The 13,927-nt window shown below is 37.4% G+C and overlaps 1 protein-coding gene across 1 annotated transcript in view; it reads right to left on the bottom strand.

The window, feature by feature from the left end:
* The window catches only part of ARHGAP15 (Rho GTPase activating protein 15), a 604,723-nt gene that overhangs the window by 503,139 nt on the left and 87,657 nt on the right, over positions 1–13,927 (bottom strand). Inside the window, exon 4 of the mRNA XM_059166761.1 lies at positions 10,341–10,402. Within this exon, the coding sequence (XP_059022744.1) occupies positions 10,341–10,402 (62 nt within the window). The remainder of the gene's footprint in view (positions 1–10,340; positions 10,403–13,927) is intronic.

The following is a 13,927-nucleotide window of genomic DNA, read 5'->3' as shown; positions in this document are numbered from 1 at the left end:
TTGTGCACCTAAAATATATCTTAAAAGAGTCATTGTATAAATTGCATGTAATAAATTCCTATAATGAAATAATAAGCCCTATGTTATAAAAGAATATTGATATGGGAAGATTTTAATAAAGACCGTAATACAGTATGTAGTTCATCTACATAATACAATATGTAGTTCATCCTGTTCATTTGTCTAAGAAGTAATTTTTGTATATTTCACCTCTATCTCTCTCCCTATCTAAAAAAGTCCTCAAAATAACAAAAAGCTTTTCAGGCTTACAGAAGTACTCCCGAGTGCCTAGCACAGAGGAGGCACAACATACATGTTCATTGAGTCAATGACTGAACTTTAGGCATGGGGGAAAAAGAGCTGGGTGTAACAATAGTTAAATTAGGTGATTAAAAAAAATCACAGCTTTTGATTTTCCTTTCTATTTCTTGGTGTTTATCAAGTTTCCTGCATTGAACATGTATTACTTAAGCAATTATACGTGTATATTTGTGTGGGGGCACCGGGGGGCTCAATAATTAGACATCTGCCTTTGGCTCAGGTCATGATCCCAGGTCCTGGGATCCAGCCCTGCATCAGGCTCCCTGCTCAGCGGGAAGTCCACTTCTCCCTCTGCCACTCCCTTTGTTTGTATTCCCTCTCTCGTTGTCTCTTTCTGTCAAATAAATAACAAAATAAATCTTTAAAAAAAAAATGCCTTTTTGTAAGTCGCAAAACATTAAAGAGATTAATATACTCAAGTTTCTATCCATTATATCATACTGCTGCAGTTGGTTTTGGTTTAACAGTCCAAAATAACTGAATTCATCTTATAAAAGTGGTAGAAAAATGAGTTTATGGAAAGACTTTAGTCAGGTCACTAAAAACTTACACAAAAATATGTTTAAAATGACCATTGAAGATCTCTGTGTAGTTATTTCCACTTGCTTCTTAGAATTTTGGGGTTTGGTTGAAAAGACAGTTTTGATTCAGTAAAGTTAATATTTACAACAAGATTAGATTGCTCTTACATGCCCGAAGCTTTCTTAACCATGAGCTTTCCAACATACAAATATGAACATTATGTTCTTGGGCCCAATTGTCTTCTAATGAAGAGTCATTTTTTTTCTATCAAACAATGAAAAAGGTGGAAAAACAACAACACAGAAAACCACATAGACCTTTACCCTCTTTTGCCCTAGAGCCCATTTCTCCTTTTAGGCACCAGGAGCAGCAAAATGAATCAGAGCAACCATAGCCTTGTCTCTATGCAGGTCATAATATTAGCTGACACCAAATAGAGAAAAGAAAAACATTGGAAGGACTGCTGGTCTACACCTCTTATTTTGACAGTATGTGATCAGGGAATATGGAACACCCTCAGACTGATGGAACCCATATTTAACCTGCCTGTTATATTTCCCACTATATTTTTCATCTCCTGGCAGGGAGATACTATACCTTATTTGCTTCTAGTCTATACCAAGCCCTGGATAAATGACTCTGATTTGAATCTGTTTCAGATGTTGATCGTTTACAGAACGTATTGGCATTACTCTTCCCTTCCCTAAACTTGGAAATGGAACCAGTTAGAAATGAAGTTGCATGAAATTCAATTATCTCACAGTTCTTTGTTAGAACTTTGAACTGCTATGAAATGTTCTCTCATAGGTGAATGTGATGAACAAGTCAAAGAGGGAAAGACCTGCAGGTCTCAGAACCTTAGTAACACGAATCGCTCTGACACTCTATTTCATTTTGAATTTATAAATTACAACGTCTCTACGGTATTAGAATAAAAGTGAAGATTTTCCAACTTGCTTAAAACAATTCTATTTCAAAAGGAAGAAATACTGCTATCAACTTTTTAGATGTCCTAATTTCATTTCAGTTCTTTCCATTCTTTTCAAAAATAAAAATTAATATAAATTATTTAGAGTGCCTACTAAAGTTTGATTGACTAGTGGAAGTTTAGGTCCAGGGTGCCTGGTAGCTCAGTTGGTTAAGTGGCTGCCTTCTGCCCAGATCATGATCCCCGGGTCCTGGAATCGAGCCCTGCATTAGGCTCTCTGCTTAGCAGGGATTCTGCCCCTCTTTCTCTCCCTCTGCCTCTCCCCCTCTCCCCTGCTCATGTGCTTGCTCTCTCTCTCTCAAATAAATAAATAAATAAATTTTAATTTTATTTATATTTTATTCTTTTATATTTATTATATATTATATATTTAATAAATATATATTTATTATATATTATATATTTAATAAATATATATTTATTATATATTATATATTTAATAAATATATATTTATTATTTTATATTTTTTATATTTATTTAAAAAATAAATTATTATTTTCTTTAAAGAAGGAGAACTTTAGGTCCACAAGAAAGATAATGAAGATACTAATATGTCCATTTACTATCACGGAAAATGAGGTTCCCAGAGTTTAGTTAACTTACTTCATGCCAGTCAGATTTAGAGTCAAACCCAGTTTCTCTAACTCTGAAGCCTATAATCTGGTGACTAATTTATGCTGTCTTTTTTTAAGAATTAAGCATAACTATACTGGTTCAGGAGATTGTCAATGTCAGATTTCACCATGGTTTTAGTTGAAATGCTCACATTATAAAAGCCAGTGTGTATAGTCTGTGACAAGGTAGAAGCCATGTAGGTTTCCATATAAACTACTTTACCTGATGTTAATTGGAAGGACAGAGCAAAGGCTCACCACTTCTAAACTCTCCACTTCCCTTAGAAGTTGCACTGATTTAAAGGAATCATGCAAAGCACCATTCAACTCCTCAGAAGAAGCTGGAAGCGGGGGGTGCTCCTAATGATGCTACCTCTGTCTTTTTTCTGTTGGGGAATTATTCTGGTCTGTGATGAGCCGACTCATGTGCAGTCAGTGACGATCATGCAACCAGGAAGGGAGTCAAAAGCTTATCGTCTAAGAGAGGCTGAGAATTCACTAATGGGAACAACTTTTAACCCATGACTTAAGTTGGAACCTGACTCTGGGAATGATGTACTCTGGGCGTTTGACCACTTGCATCACAATATCTGTCTTGTTCATTCCGCATCCGCTGGGTTTGGTTTGTGCTGCCTCTAGTTCTCAAGATATCAGTGGAAAAGCTTGGTCACCTTGTTACCGTAACTCAGGAGCCTCTTGGATGACATTGTCAGCTCTGGAGAGAGTTGTGAAAAGGGTCAATTGGCAAGGTTTTGCCCTGACTCAAACCTTTAACACTTTCCCTCTGCAACTGAATCGTTATAGGTGACTGCTGTCCGGTATATTGAGAGACAACTCAGGAAGTGAATTACTCCTGCAAACTTGAAGGGCTTAGCCGGAACAGGTGGGTCTCACAGTTTCTGCTAATACTTCTAAAATAGACACTTCAAGGATAAAGCGGTTTTCAGAAAAGAGAGAAAGCCCTACTCCCCTATTTCCTTCAAAGATATGGACATCATCGCAAACTTCTTTGAGCTTTTCCACTTCCAAGAACAGTGTCTGACATTTAGTAGGTGCTCATTAAAGGTTTTTGAGTAAAAGAATATATGGATTCTCGAATTTCATGTCACATCTCTAGATTTTTCCTGCTCTGTGTTTGCTACTCAGTAACAAGCACTACAAAAGCATGAATCTCCTGTATTTCTCTTCTCCCTTCTTCAGTTCCCTAGGGGTTTAATATGTCATTCCTAGCATTAAAAAAAAAAAAAAAAACAAGCAAGCAAACAAAAAAGACAACTATCTACTGCTTCTGGTTTAGTGTATATTTTCTTCTAATTTATAATTCTACTGGAAAAACCTGAACTTTTCCTGAGGTCTTTCTGACCTCTCAGAGGTGTGTCTGTGAGAGGAGCTATTGTGCACACCTTGGTCCCCACTCTGTGCTGGCAATTATATCTGGTATTTTGGCCTTGTTAAGTAATTGAAATGCAAAGTCAGTCACCAGTAGCTATTGAACATCTACCACAGAACAATCAAAATTACAAGGACTGAATATATAAAGTCAAATAAGAAGACCTCCCTGAATTTCCCTTTAACCCATGGGGACACAGGCAAGAAGCATGGAAGCACATGGCACTGGGAGGTGGGTTTGAGACCTCATATTACAGACAAGCAAACTGAAACTTAGTGAGTCTACATCCTACCCAAGGGCATAGAACTCACAAATATGGGAGTCAAGACAAGTCTCCCGGAGCCTGAAGACCACATTCACGCCTGTGTATCCATTGTCTTCAGAGCAGGGGTCATGCAGCTTTTCCTGAGTCATTTTGGGCATGTCTACACAGAGCCTCATCATAGGCTTTGAGAAAGGAAGATAAAGAACTTTTGTCAAACAAGCACTTATATGTCTTTCTTCTTGGAGCTGAGCCACTTCTTAGCCTGGCTTGGAATGTTGCAGACCTATCCTTACCTTCCCAAGATGGCTAGCAGGTGAATTTATCCATTAGTGGGAGCCAATGAATGAATGTTTCACCAACTTATCATCAAAACTGTATTGACATTTTTTTTTCTATTTTTCCACACAGAGGGAAAAAAACACAAACTATTGGATAGATTTAGGGCTAAGGAAGACACATAGGTCAGGAAATAGTCAACCTCAGTAAGTCAGAGGTGTTAGGAATAGGTAGACAGTCTCCCCACAAATTGATAGGTAACAGTCAGGTGAGGGATTGATATTGGTACTAGAGATTTAATGCAGGGAGCAGATTTCCGCTCAAGAAATGCAAGTATTTATCTTATTTTTCTTATGACAAAAAACAAAAACGAGTCACACTGAAGGTGGGAAGAGGTGCTTACTGCAATCAGAGGGGGAAGAACTAAATTCGAATGACAATTATTTATATGTATGCAACTGGTGGGACATTATATCCAAGTGAGACACTTCACAAAACTTTCCTAAAACAAATCCTCAGTTGTGGAGGTGGGAGGTGGGAGGTGGGAGTTGGGGAAATCCCCCCAAACCCAAAAAAACACAGCCATCAGCCAGGCAGAAAACTTTTTGCATTCTACAAAATGGACACCAGGTGGCAGCACATAATAACAGCAGCTTTGTAATTGCTTCTCTGAAGACCGCTTGATGGAAAACAGTTCTTAAAATATTCGTTGCCATTATAAGCATTTGTTAGCTTGAGCTCAGGTTTCACACATTCACTTGTTTTATATCCTACACCCACCTCTCCTATGCTTCCTTTAGGTAATGACGGGTGGCCAACCAAAAGTCAGAGGAAAATACAGATGAGACAACTTCATAAATTTCAGATCGTCTTGGGCCACCTGCCTTTGTTATCGGACTTGATCACACTGGACTTGACATGATTCCCACAGTGGTGGGAGTGAAAGTGATTTATTCTAGTAAATCCTGACTGATTGTGCATAAAATCCTTTGGTCACTGTTAAGTGTTCTGACTCATTCTCAAACTGGTGGGTTAGGAAATTATTTCTTCTCTCTCATACTCCGAGTCTCTTGTAAATTACCACTGCTAAAAGTGGGCCAAAGAGACCCTGAGGTATAAATATACACATCTCTGTCAGTATTGCAAAAAATGTAAAATCTTGATACATCCGAAGAGCTATTAGATGTTGGGAATTATAACAGAGCATATGTTGGAAATCCTAAGACTGAAGCAAACTTCTACAACGTAGCTTCTGTATTCTGTACTATCCCAATCTTCCCTCCAGTCCTCACTACCAAGCAAAAAAGGAGAGAAAGACAATTCAGTCTGGGAGAATATATTGGGCTCCTGAGCAGAAAGTGCTAAAGAAAAAAAACAAGTTCACATTAGCAGGGTACTTTGGCATCATGTTCTAACGGAAGTCTCTTCTGAGAAACAGCTGTTCAAAAAAGAAAGGGAGGAAGGAAGGAAGGAAGAATGGATGGATGAAATTCAGAAAAGAAAAACAAGAGTCTCATACTTCTAGGCTCTGGGGTGAAAATGGGCGCTAGTAGACATAAACACTCTACTACCCTCACTCCTTTTCTTCCTGTACTCCTTTTCTGCTCATCTTATCACCCTAAGTACTTTCCATGCCTCCAAAGAGTAGAGCAGAGGGATAGCTAGATGTGATCAGCTGTACATAGCCACCAGCGAGATGATAAAGGGACAGGCACGAAGGGAAAGTGACAGGCGTGGTTGGAGACATAATGTCCACGCCATCAGGTGCCTTTTGTAAATGTAAGTACTGAAAACAGCTTCTCACTGGGGTCTCACAGAGCTTCAGAGGGGCCTGGGCTGCCTCCTTTTGGAGATGGAAGTCCCCAAATGAAGGAATTCCTAAACTAAAACATAGAAAAGCAAAACATATTTTCAAAGCTAATAATTAAAAAAATTACAGGTGAGTGCTGAATGTCTTCACCTTCCAATCCCGTCTGCGTATCATGTGATAATTTATAGAACGCCATTTCAAGACAAGGCTAAACTGATGGCCCTTTATGTAAGATATAGCACATGAGTTCTCCTTCCTTCTACCCACTCTCGTTCATATCCAGAGAGAGAGGTCCAGCTCTTGTCAGAGAGAAAGAAAAATATATAAATGAGGAAGGCTAACCAAAAAGGAAAAGACAGGGAAGGAAGGAAGGAAAATAAAAACACAATGCATGGTGGGAATAAGCTGTCATGGATTTTTGAATAGAAAACTTTATAGGGAGTAATAAAATGATGTTTTCTAAGTGATAATTGAAGCCCTTGGTACTGTAAATGGTATGAAATAACAGGGCCATTTTAGTGTCCTGGCCCTAAGAATCTTCTAGCAAGAGAGGAAAAACTAACCTACTACAAACAGAGGACCGGGCTAAAATCAGGTACTAACTATACATACAATAAGGTTTGGGAGAAAAGAGGTTAATACCAGTGATCAATTTTCTTCATTTGTAAAATTGAAAGTGAAATAATAATATAGCCTACCTTAGAGTATCATTTCAGTATTACCGGTGAAGCATTTAACTAAGTATTTTACAGAATAAGCATTTAGTAATAGTGCTTATTAACTCATTAAAATGTATAACAGATATAAAGTACTTTGATAAGTGGGCAAAAGGCAATCAAAAGACATTTATATTAGAAATGCAAAGTATAGCAACTATGGTATACTATTTAATATTTTCTAAATTTTCTAGGGAATAAAAATGACACAATTTTTCAAGGTTATGATTAAACTGAGCCTTTTGTTACTAGTTACTAAAACATACCAACACCTTGGACAAGCGATATGGCAATACATAACATTTAAAAACGCTTATGTGATTTAATCAATTATTCCAGGCTTAGCATTTATCTTTAAAAAATAAAAGAAACATTGACAAATAATAGGAGTTTTGCTGCTATTATAACTATTTTAGTATAAATATATTTAGCATAAATATATTTAGTATAAGACTGGAATCAACTTAAAATTCAAACAAAAGAGGAGTGTAGCAATGGTTTGGTATATTAGTGTCATCAAGCCAGTGGGATATTACATGTTATTAAACATGGTGACTATAGCTACAGCATTAAGTGTTTATTAAAAACAATAATAATAAAGAGTAAAATTACGGAACAATATGGACCAAAGTTAAAGGCTTTTGGTCACTGAGGACTTTCATCAGCAAGGTAAATAGATAATGAGATACTTGGAAAAGATATTTACAAAGTCCAAAGTTGATGAGGTATTACTACCTCTATGACATTAGGAGTTCCTTCAAAAATAAAGTGAGAAGATTAATAGAAAATCATCAAAGTTGACACCTAGGCGATTCTCAGAGTACAAAACCTGGCCAACTCTAAGTGGCTGAAGTCATGCTCCACTGAAATGCCAATGAGAGGAATAAAAATAAATGCAACCATCAACTTGCGAAACTGAGAGTTATACAATGCTCTGTAATGAGATGATGGCAGGACAAGCTCCCTTCTGCTTTGCAGGAGTGTGAACTCGTGTGCTCGCTCGTGCAGGAGGAAGTTTGGCTGCAGGACTCAGTGGATTTATAAATGTGTATCTTACCACCAAGCAATCCTTCACTCCTGGATATATGTCCCAGAGACAATACCTGGTGGCTGTTAAGGAGAAATATATGTGTGGCTTATCGCAAGGTTGTTTGGAGGAAATGGAAAGAGTTAGGGACAAATAGGGGTCCACTGCTCAGAGATTAGGTAAAATTTGGTATATGTACCCAATGGCAAAATGGGTGCAGTTGGAAGAAGTGAATTCATTTTATATAGATACTGACCCATGTCCAAACACTAACACTAAATAAAAGTAGTAAGAAACAGAGTGAAGCTTATAACACAAAAAGGCGTCTGGAATTTAGGACACATTCACATACTCAACAACTACACACTATTTGCTAGAATGCCACACATATAACCACACCAGCATATGGAGAGTGAATTTAATGAACGTTAACAGTCTACAGGGCACTAAAGTGAGGACTGGAGACTGTGGATAAAATAAAACCAGCTAAGGTTCTCAGCCAGAATGATGATAATACAAAGCCAAACACCGAGCAGTAAAATCGACCCAATTCTGTGCCTGATGTTAAAAAAAAAAAAAAAAAATAGTAAAATGTGTATAGCTTTAAATGAAAAAATCTGAAAGAATGCATAATTGTATGCAAACTGATTGAAATAATAGTGAAATGCAGTACAAACTAATGTTTGTATGAATTTAAACTCGAGCACAAAAATGATTTGCAAACTGATTAAAGTAACGACAAATGAAACAAATACAAAATGGTATACACACTGACTGAAACTGCCTAAAAATGTGTTCGTGTGAGTTAGCTGGGGAAAGAGCCTTGCTCTGCTCCTCTGCTTTTTCTTGACACCAACCTCTAGGAAAAGATTTTATAAGGATGGTTTCTGGGCAAAACAGCTATGAAACCATTTTGGTGGGGCATCATCTTTATTTTCTGGAAGTCCTTTCAGTATCTCCTCCTCTTCAACGCATGAGGCTTGAGGCTGACACCACAGCCCTCACCTCCTCTCTCCTACCAAGCCTCAGTGAACGCCGAAGTGGTAACTTAAACAAGTCCTTGGGTCCTTTCCTGTCCCTCTTTAGACTTTATGAGAATGTAACTTGTAAGGTAAGAGAGGGTCTTATTCTCTTAAGTCATTGCTGCATCCTCAATACTACTCCCTTGAGTTGGTATACTTGAGAATGAGGTCCAAGGGAAAGGGGGACACTAGAGTGGCTTAGCCAAAGTCAAAAAATCATCCTGTCACCGTTTCAGAGTCCGACTCCTTAAACCAGATTATCCACTGGCATGGGGACAAGTCCCCTCTCTCCTGGACCCTTCCAGGGAGTGTGGCTGCAGAGTAACTCTGCAGAATCGGTGTAGAAGAGGGTTCAAGGCCCTGTTTATTATCCCAGACTAAAACCCAATAAAAGCCAAAAATAGAGCTTGTTCTTTAAAATTGAAATAGCTTGGGAGAATTATGGATGGTTGTTTTCTCCAGTTTTACTTCCTTTAAATAAAAATATACATACTCCATTATAGGCAGCAAACAAAAGCATACTTTATGGTCTATTGTTGGCCAGAGTGCCATTCCAGTAATGAATTGCATTATACAATTAACAAGTGTCCCATTGTGTAGCTAATTAGTACTTTCATCCTTTATGGTTTTAACTGTTAATAATACAGTCATAAGCAAATGCCTTGTCTCCCGATTTGAGCACTTCTACATATCTTTGTAGCTTACATATCACCTAGTACAAAGCAAAGCACATAATAGTATGTATTCAAGAAATAGAAAACATTCTAAAATGGAAATGATTATTTCTGAAGAACCCATCCATAGAGAAGGTCTAGCATCTTTCTCTACCTTTCTATCAACCTCATTTTTTCCTTCGGAAAACTGGGAAAAACTGGCACGGGAATTCTTATTTTCTTTTTCTAATTTCTCTTACCAACTCTGTGTCAATTTCACTTCCAAATATGGCAATATTCAACTTTTTACCTGATGGATGATTTTATTTTCCTTTGATTTTTATCTGAGCAGGAAATATATTTCAAATCCCCCAATCTTCAAAAATTATGCTCCCAGTGTATTGTAGGGAGATTTTTATATATTGCAAAATGATTAATCTGTCAATCTTAAAAATCAAGACCCGTTATCTTATCTATTGGCATGCTTTTTAAGATTTCAGGATCCAGGAGGACAAGAAGCACCTCATTTAATATTATGTGCAACAATATAGAATGTAGTGCTTTATTGGAAAATTGTAATTATATTAAAAATAATGTTGAGCATAGTAATAACAGAGGGAAATAGACTAGTGTTGTACCATAAGGCCTTCCTTTCTAAACAACAGCAGTGACCCAAGTGGAGGAGATGGAGAACTATCACAGTTATGTAAAAGTGAATGGAGGAACATTTATTACCTTAGTTTCTTTCCACCATCCGCAATTTTAGCTTTCTGCAGATAACCTTCTTTTTCAACCATCTGCAAGAAGAATGCATACATTAAAATGGTGACAAGCCCTTATGCATTATTATTTTGAATGAACCTATGCTTTCCAATAGTCACTGCAGTGATGGAAGTTTCCAGTCATAGAAGCTCATTAATAATGCATATATAGCTTATGGGAAGTGCCTGCAAGATCAAAGTCATTACAAGCCGTTAAATATCCAAAAGAAAGATTACAAAGAGTAATGCGAATGATTTGTTAGATGGTGATACACCTTTACCCACTTTTCCTCCTGGGCATTGAAGTCACTTGTGTAAAAAAGTGATTAAAAATGGCAAAACAAAAAGAGATTTAATGTCTTCCTTAATTTTACTGATCAACTTCAGAAAAGTTCTTTGTCCCTTCTAATCCTCACCACCTCATGCATCGGCTGAAGCCAGGAAGTGGAAAGAATTCAGTAGAACCAAGTATCTGAGCCAGCTGAACCATGAAAGGGCATTTAAAACAGTGACACTTCATGCAGTTTGTTCAGGGACCAAGAAACACTGTAGCAGCACCGTTCCATTAGCCTCTTCCATAATGCGGGTTTGCTTTCTTTCCTCTTTGTATTTATTGGCTTTCGTTGCTAATACAGCCGCAAGTTTCTTAAAGGAGATTCAACAATTTGTGATCACTTCACAGAGGTTTTTGTGGAGCTCTAGGCTAAATAAATGTACAATGCGAATTGTGATGAGTTGACTCGCAGCGCAGCCTTTGGTAGGTGTTTTCATTTCTGAGAACCCTATTGCCACTTTCCCATCTCTCCCACATACCTGTCTCTCAAGTCCTTACCCTGTGTTCCGTCTTTTCACTAGAGATGAATTGTCCGCAATCTTCCACCCTATCTTAACTGCTAAAAGCTTTTAGAAGTCACCTGCTTAAGGTCAAAGGACCACATTCCCTCAATTCCACCCTGTATGTTTCCCTCCAACTAATATTCCACTCCACTGTGTCCCCCATCCCAGAACTCCTAAATACATTAAACCTACTTTAAAATTGAATTTGTCTGTCTATTGTTAGAGGGTCCTTCCAAGATTCCTCTGTAATCTCTTCTAGATGCCCCTGTCCCAGATCCCCATTTTCACTATCATAGCACTTATTGGGTTGTATTATAATTGTCCATTGACAGTAGTGCCCCCTTATTTGCAGAGGATACTAAGATCCCAAGACCGCCAGTGGATGCCCAAAACCTTGGATAGTACCGAACCATGTATATATACACTATGTTCTTTCCTATATATACATACCTGAGATAAAGTTTAACTTATAAATTAGACATAGTAAGAGATTAAAAACAGTAGCTAATAATAAACTGAAGTAATTATTATAACAATATACTATAATAAAGGTTAGGTGAATGTGGTCTCTATCTCTCAAAATATCCTGTTGCAGTATGCTCACCCTTCCTCTTGTGAGGATGTGAGATGATAAAATGCCTACAGGAGGAGATGAAATGAGGTGAATGAAGTAGACATTGTGACATAGTGCTAAGCTACTATTGACCTTCCAACGATATGTTGGAAGGAGGATCGTCTGTTCCTGGAATGCTGTGGACCATAGGTAACTGAAATTGTGGAAACTGAAATCGTAGATGAGGGGACTACTGTATGTGGCTGTACCTGCACCTGGGCCATGATTGTACCTTTTTACACCCTGATTCCCAGCACCTTCAGTACTTGCTGACACCAATAAACACAATTATAAATATTGTTTAAACAAATTAGTAGAGGCATGAGTGACCATTTTAGAGTTTTAAAAAATCTTTATAGAAAATGGAAAAAGCCAAAAAGTCCATCTGTCTATGAAAAGTGAAGGGAAGAGATGTTTGGGGATGAATGAGTTTTCCCAAAACCTCTAAAATTCCAACAGAGTTACAAGACTCTGATGTGGGTGAGATCTTTTCTGGCTTGTTCATTATTACATTCCTAACACATAGCACAGTATTTGCCTTTTAAAATCTACTTAATGAATACATTTTTAATAAATAATAATGAAGATATTAATAATGATTCCTAGCAAAGTTTTTCACATATCTACATTTCTGGAAAATTCTATTTCAGCATATTATCTACAGTCTAAAAGAGTCTACAGAGGTCTTTTGGATAATTTTTAGAATCATGATGTTCAATGATATATTTTTGTACTTGGATGCATCTATTTGTTTTTCCCACCTTTTATTCTATGTATGTTGTCTTCTTCTTTTTTTTTTCTTTTTAGTGCCAGAAAGTTTTGTTTGTCTACCCCCCAAAACCTCTATAATAAGTTCAGTGTTTAACTCTGGGCATCACTGGTTTCTACAAATGTTTGGAAGAAAGATGTTTTCAGTAGCAATTAGCATCACAGAGATGGTCCCTTTCTTTAGTAATGTATATTGAGAAATTTTGTTGTGTAACTATAGACGAAATTTATTGTTTTATTAAAGCATTCTCCCGATGACAATAAAATAGTTTCCAAATTCTGAATTTTCTACTAAAAAGCTACAAACTTCTCAACCTATCATAAAAATCGATGCATGAGTTCTCTACGAAGAGTATTGCCTTCTTCCCCACAAAAAACTCACTAAAAGACTATTGGGTGGACATGTAGTGCCCAGAATGTATTATTGATGGACATTTCTTTAAAAAGGGAAGAGAGATGTAAAAGCAAAAAACTAATACTCTTTCAGGGAAAGACCAATACAAGCAAGCTTGAGATACATACTTAAAAATTCTCTCTCCTCGAATCTATAAGAAATGTTTCTCCAGACATGCCTGGACCTTTTCAGGATATTGAGATTAAGGCCAGGGGCTGGATCTCATGTTAAGATGCTATTGTCATAGACAATAGAATCAGCACAGTTGTGTCTTCTCATTGTGACATCATTGTCATCAAACGGGCTTAGCCAGTTCCCATGGTCTTGGGTCAATCCATTAAAGTTTCCAGCCATGGACACAGAGAGGCCCCAGAAAAAGGAAAGAGGTGAGTAGCAAGTTAGTTTTCTTCTTCTATGTCATCTTCCAAAGTCCAAGCTGCCTCTCAGGTCATTAGAAGTAGTTAATAGTCCTGGGATTATGCACCCTTACAATACTTACAACTACCATATATGTGTTTACATATCTACACCTACTGACATGTAGTTATATACATGTACAATCATCACGTGTGTGTTCCCATTTCTGGGATCAGGTGTTCATTTCTCTCAATTGCCTCTTCTATACTTCATATATCCTCATTCACTCTTTCAACATATTTTCATTTAGTAACATCCCCTGACCCTTAAATACCAGCTGCTCTGCTCACAATGGAACTGCAAAGATTAATAGGACCTTTTTAATCTTCTGGGGACTTATGTGCTTGTGAGCGTACATGCAAAATACTTGTGTTCTTCTCTTTTGAGGACTGTATACCGTAGTCCCCTCTAGTCATCTCAGTGACTCAGACCAGCTTCTGACCTGGAAATGAAAATTCTAACCAGTCTCCCTACACTGAAAGCACAGCATTATTTTAAGTCCCCTGCTGGCAAGCAACAGTTCCATGAGGTA

This window comes from Mustela lutreola, chromosome 3, assembly GCF_030435805.1.
Source record: "Mustela lutreola isolate mMusLut2 chromosome 3, mMusLut2.pri, whole genome shotgun sequence".
Taxonomy (NCBI): domain Eukaryota; kingdom Metazoa; phylum Chordata; class Mammalia; order Carnivora; family Mustelidae; genus Mustela; species Mustela lutreola.
Note: the sequence above shows the minus strand (reverse complement) of the source record. Positions and strands in the feature narration are given on the sequence as shown.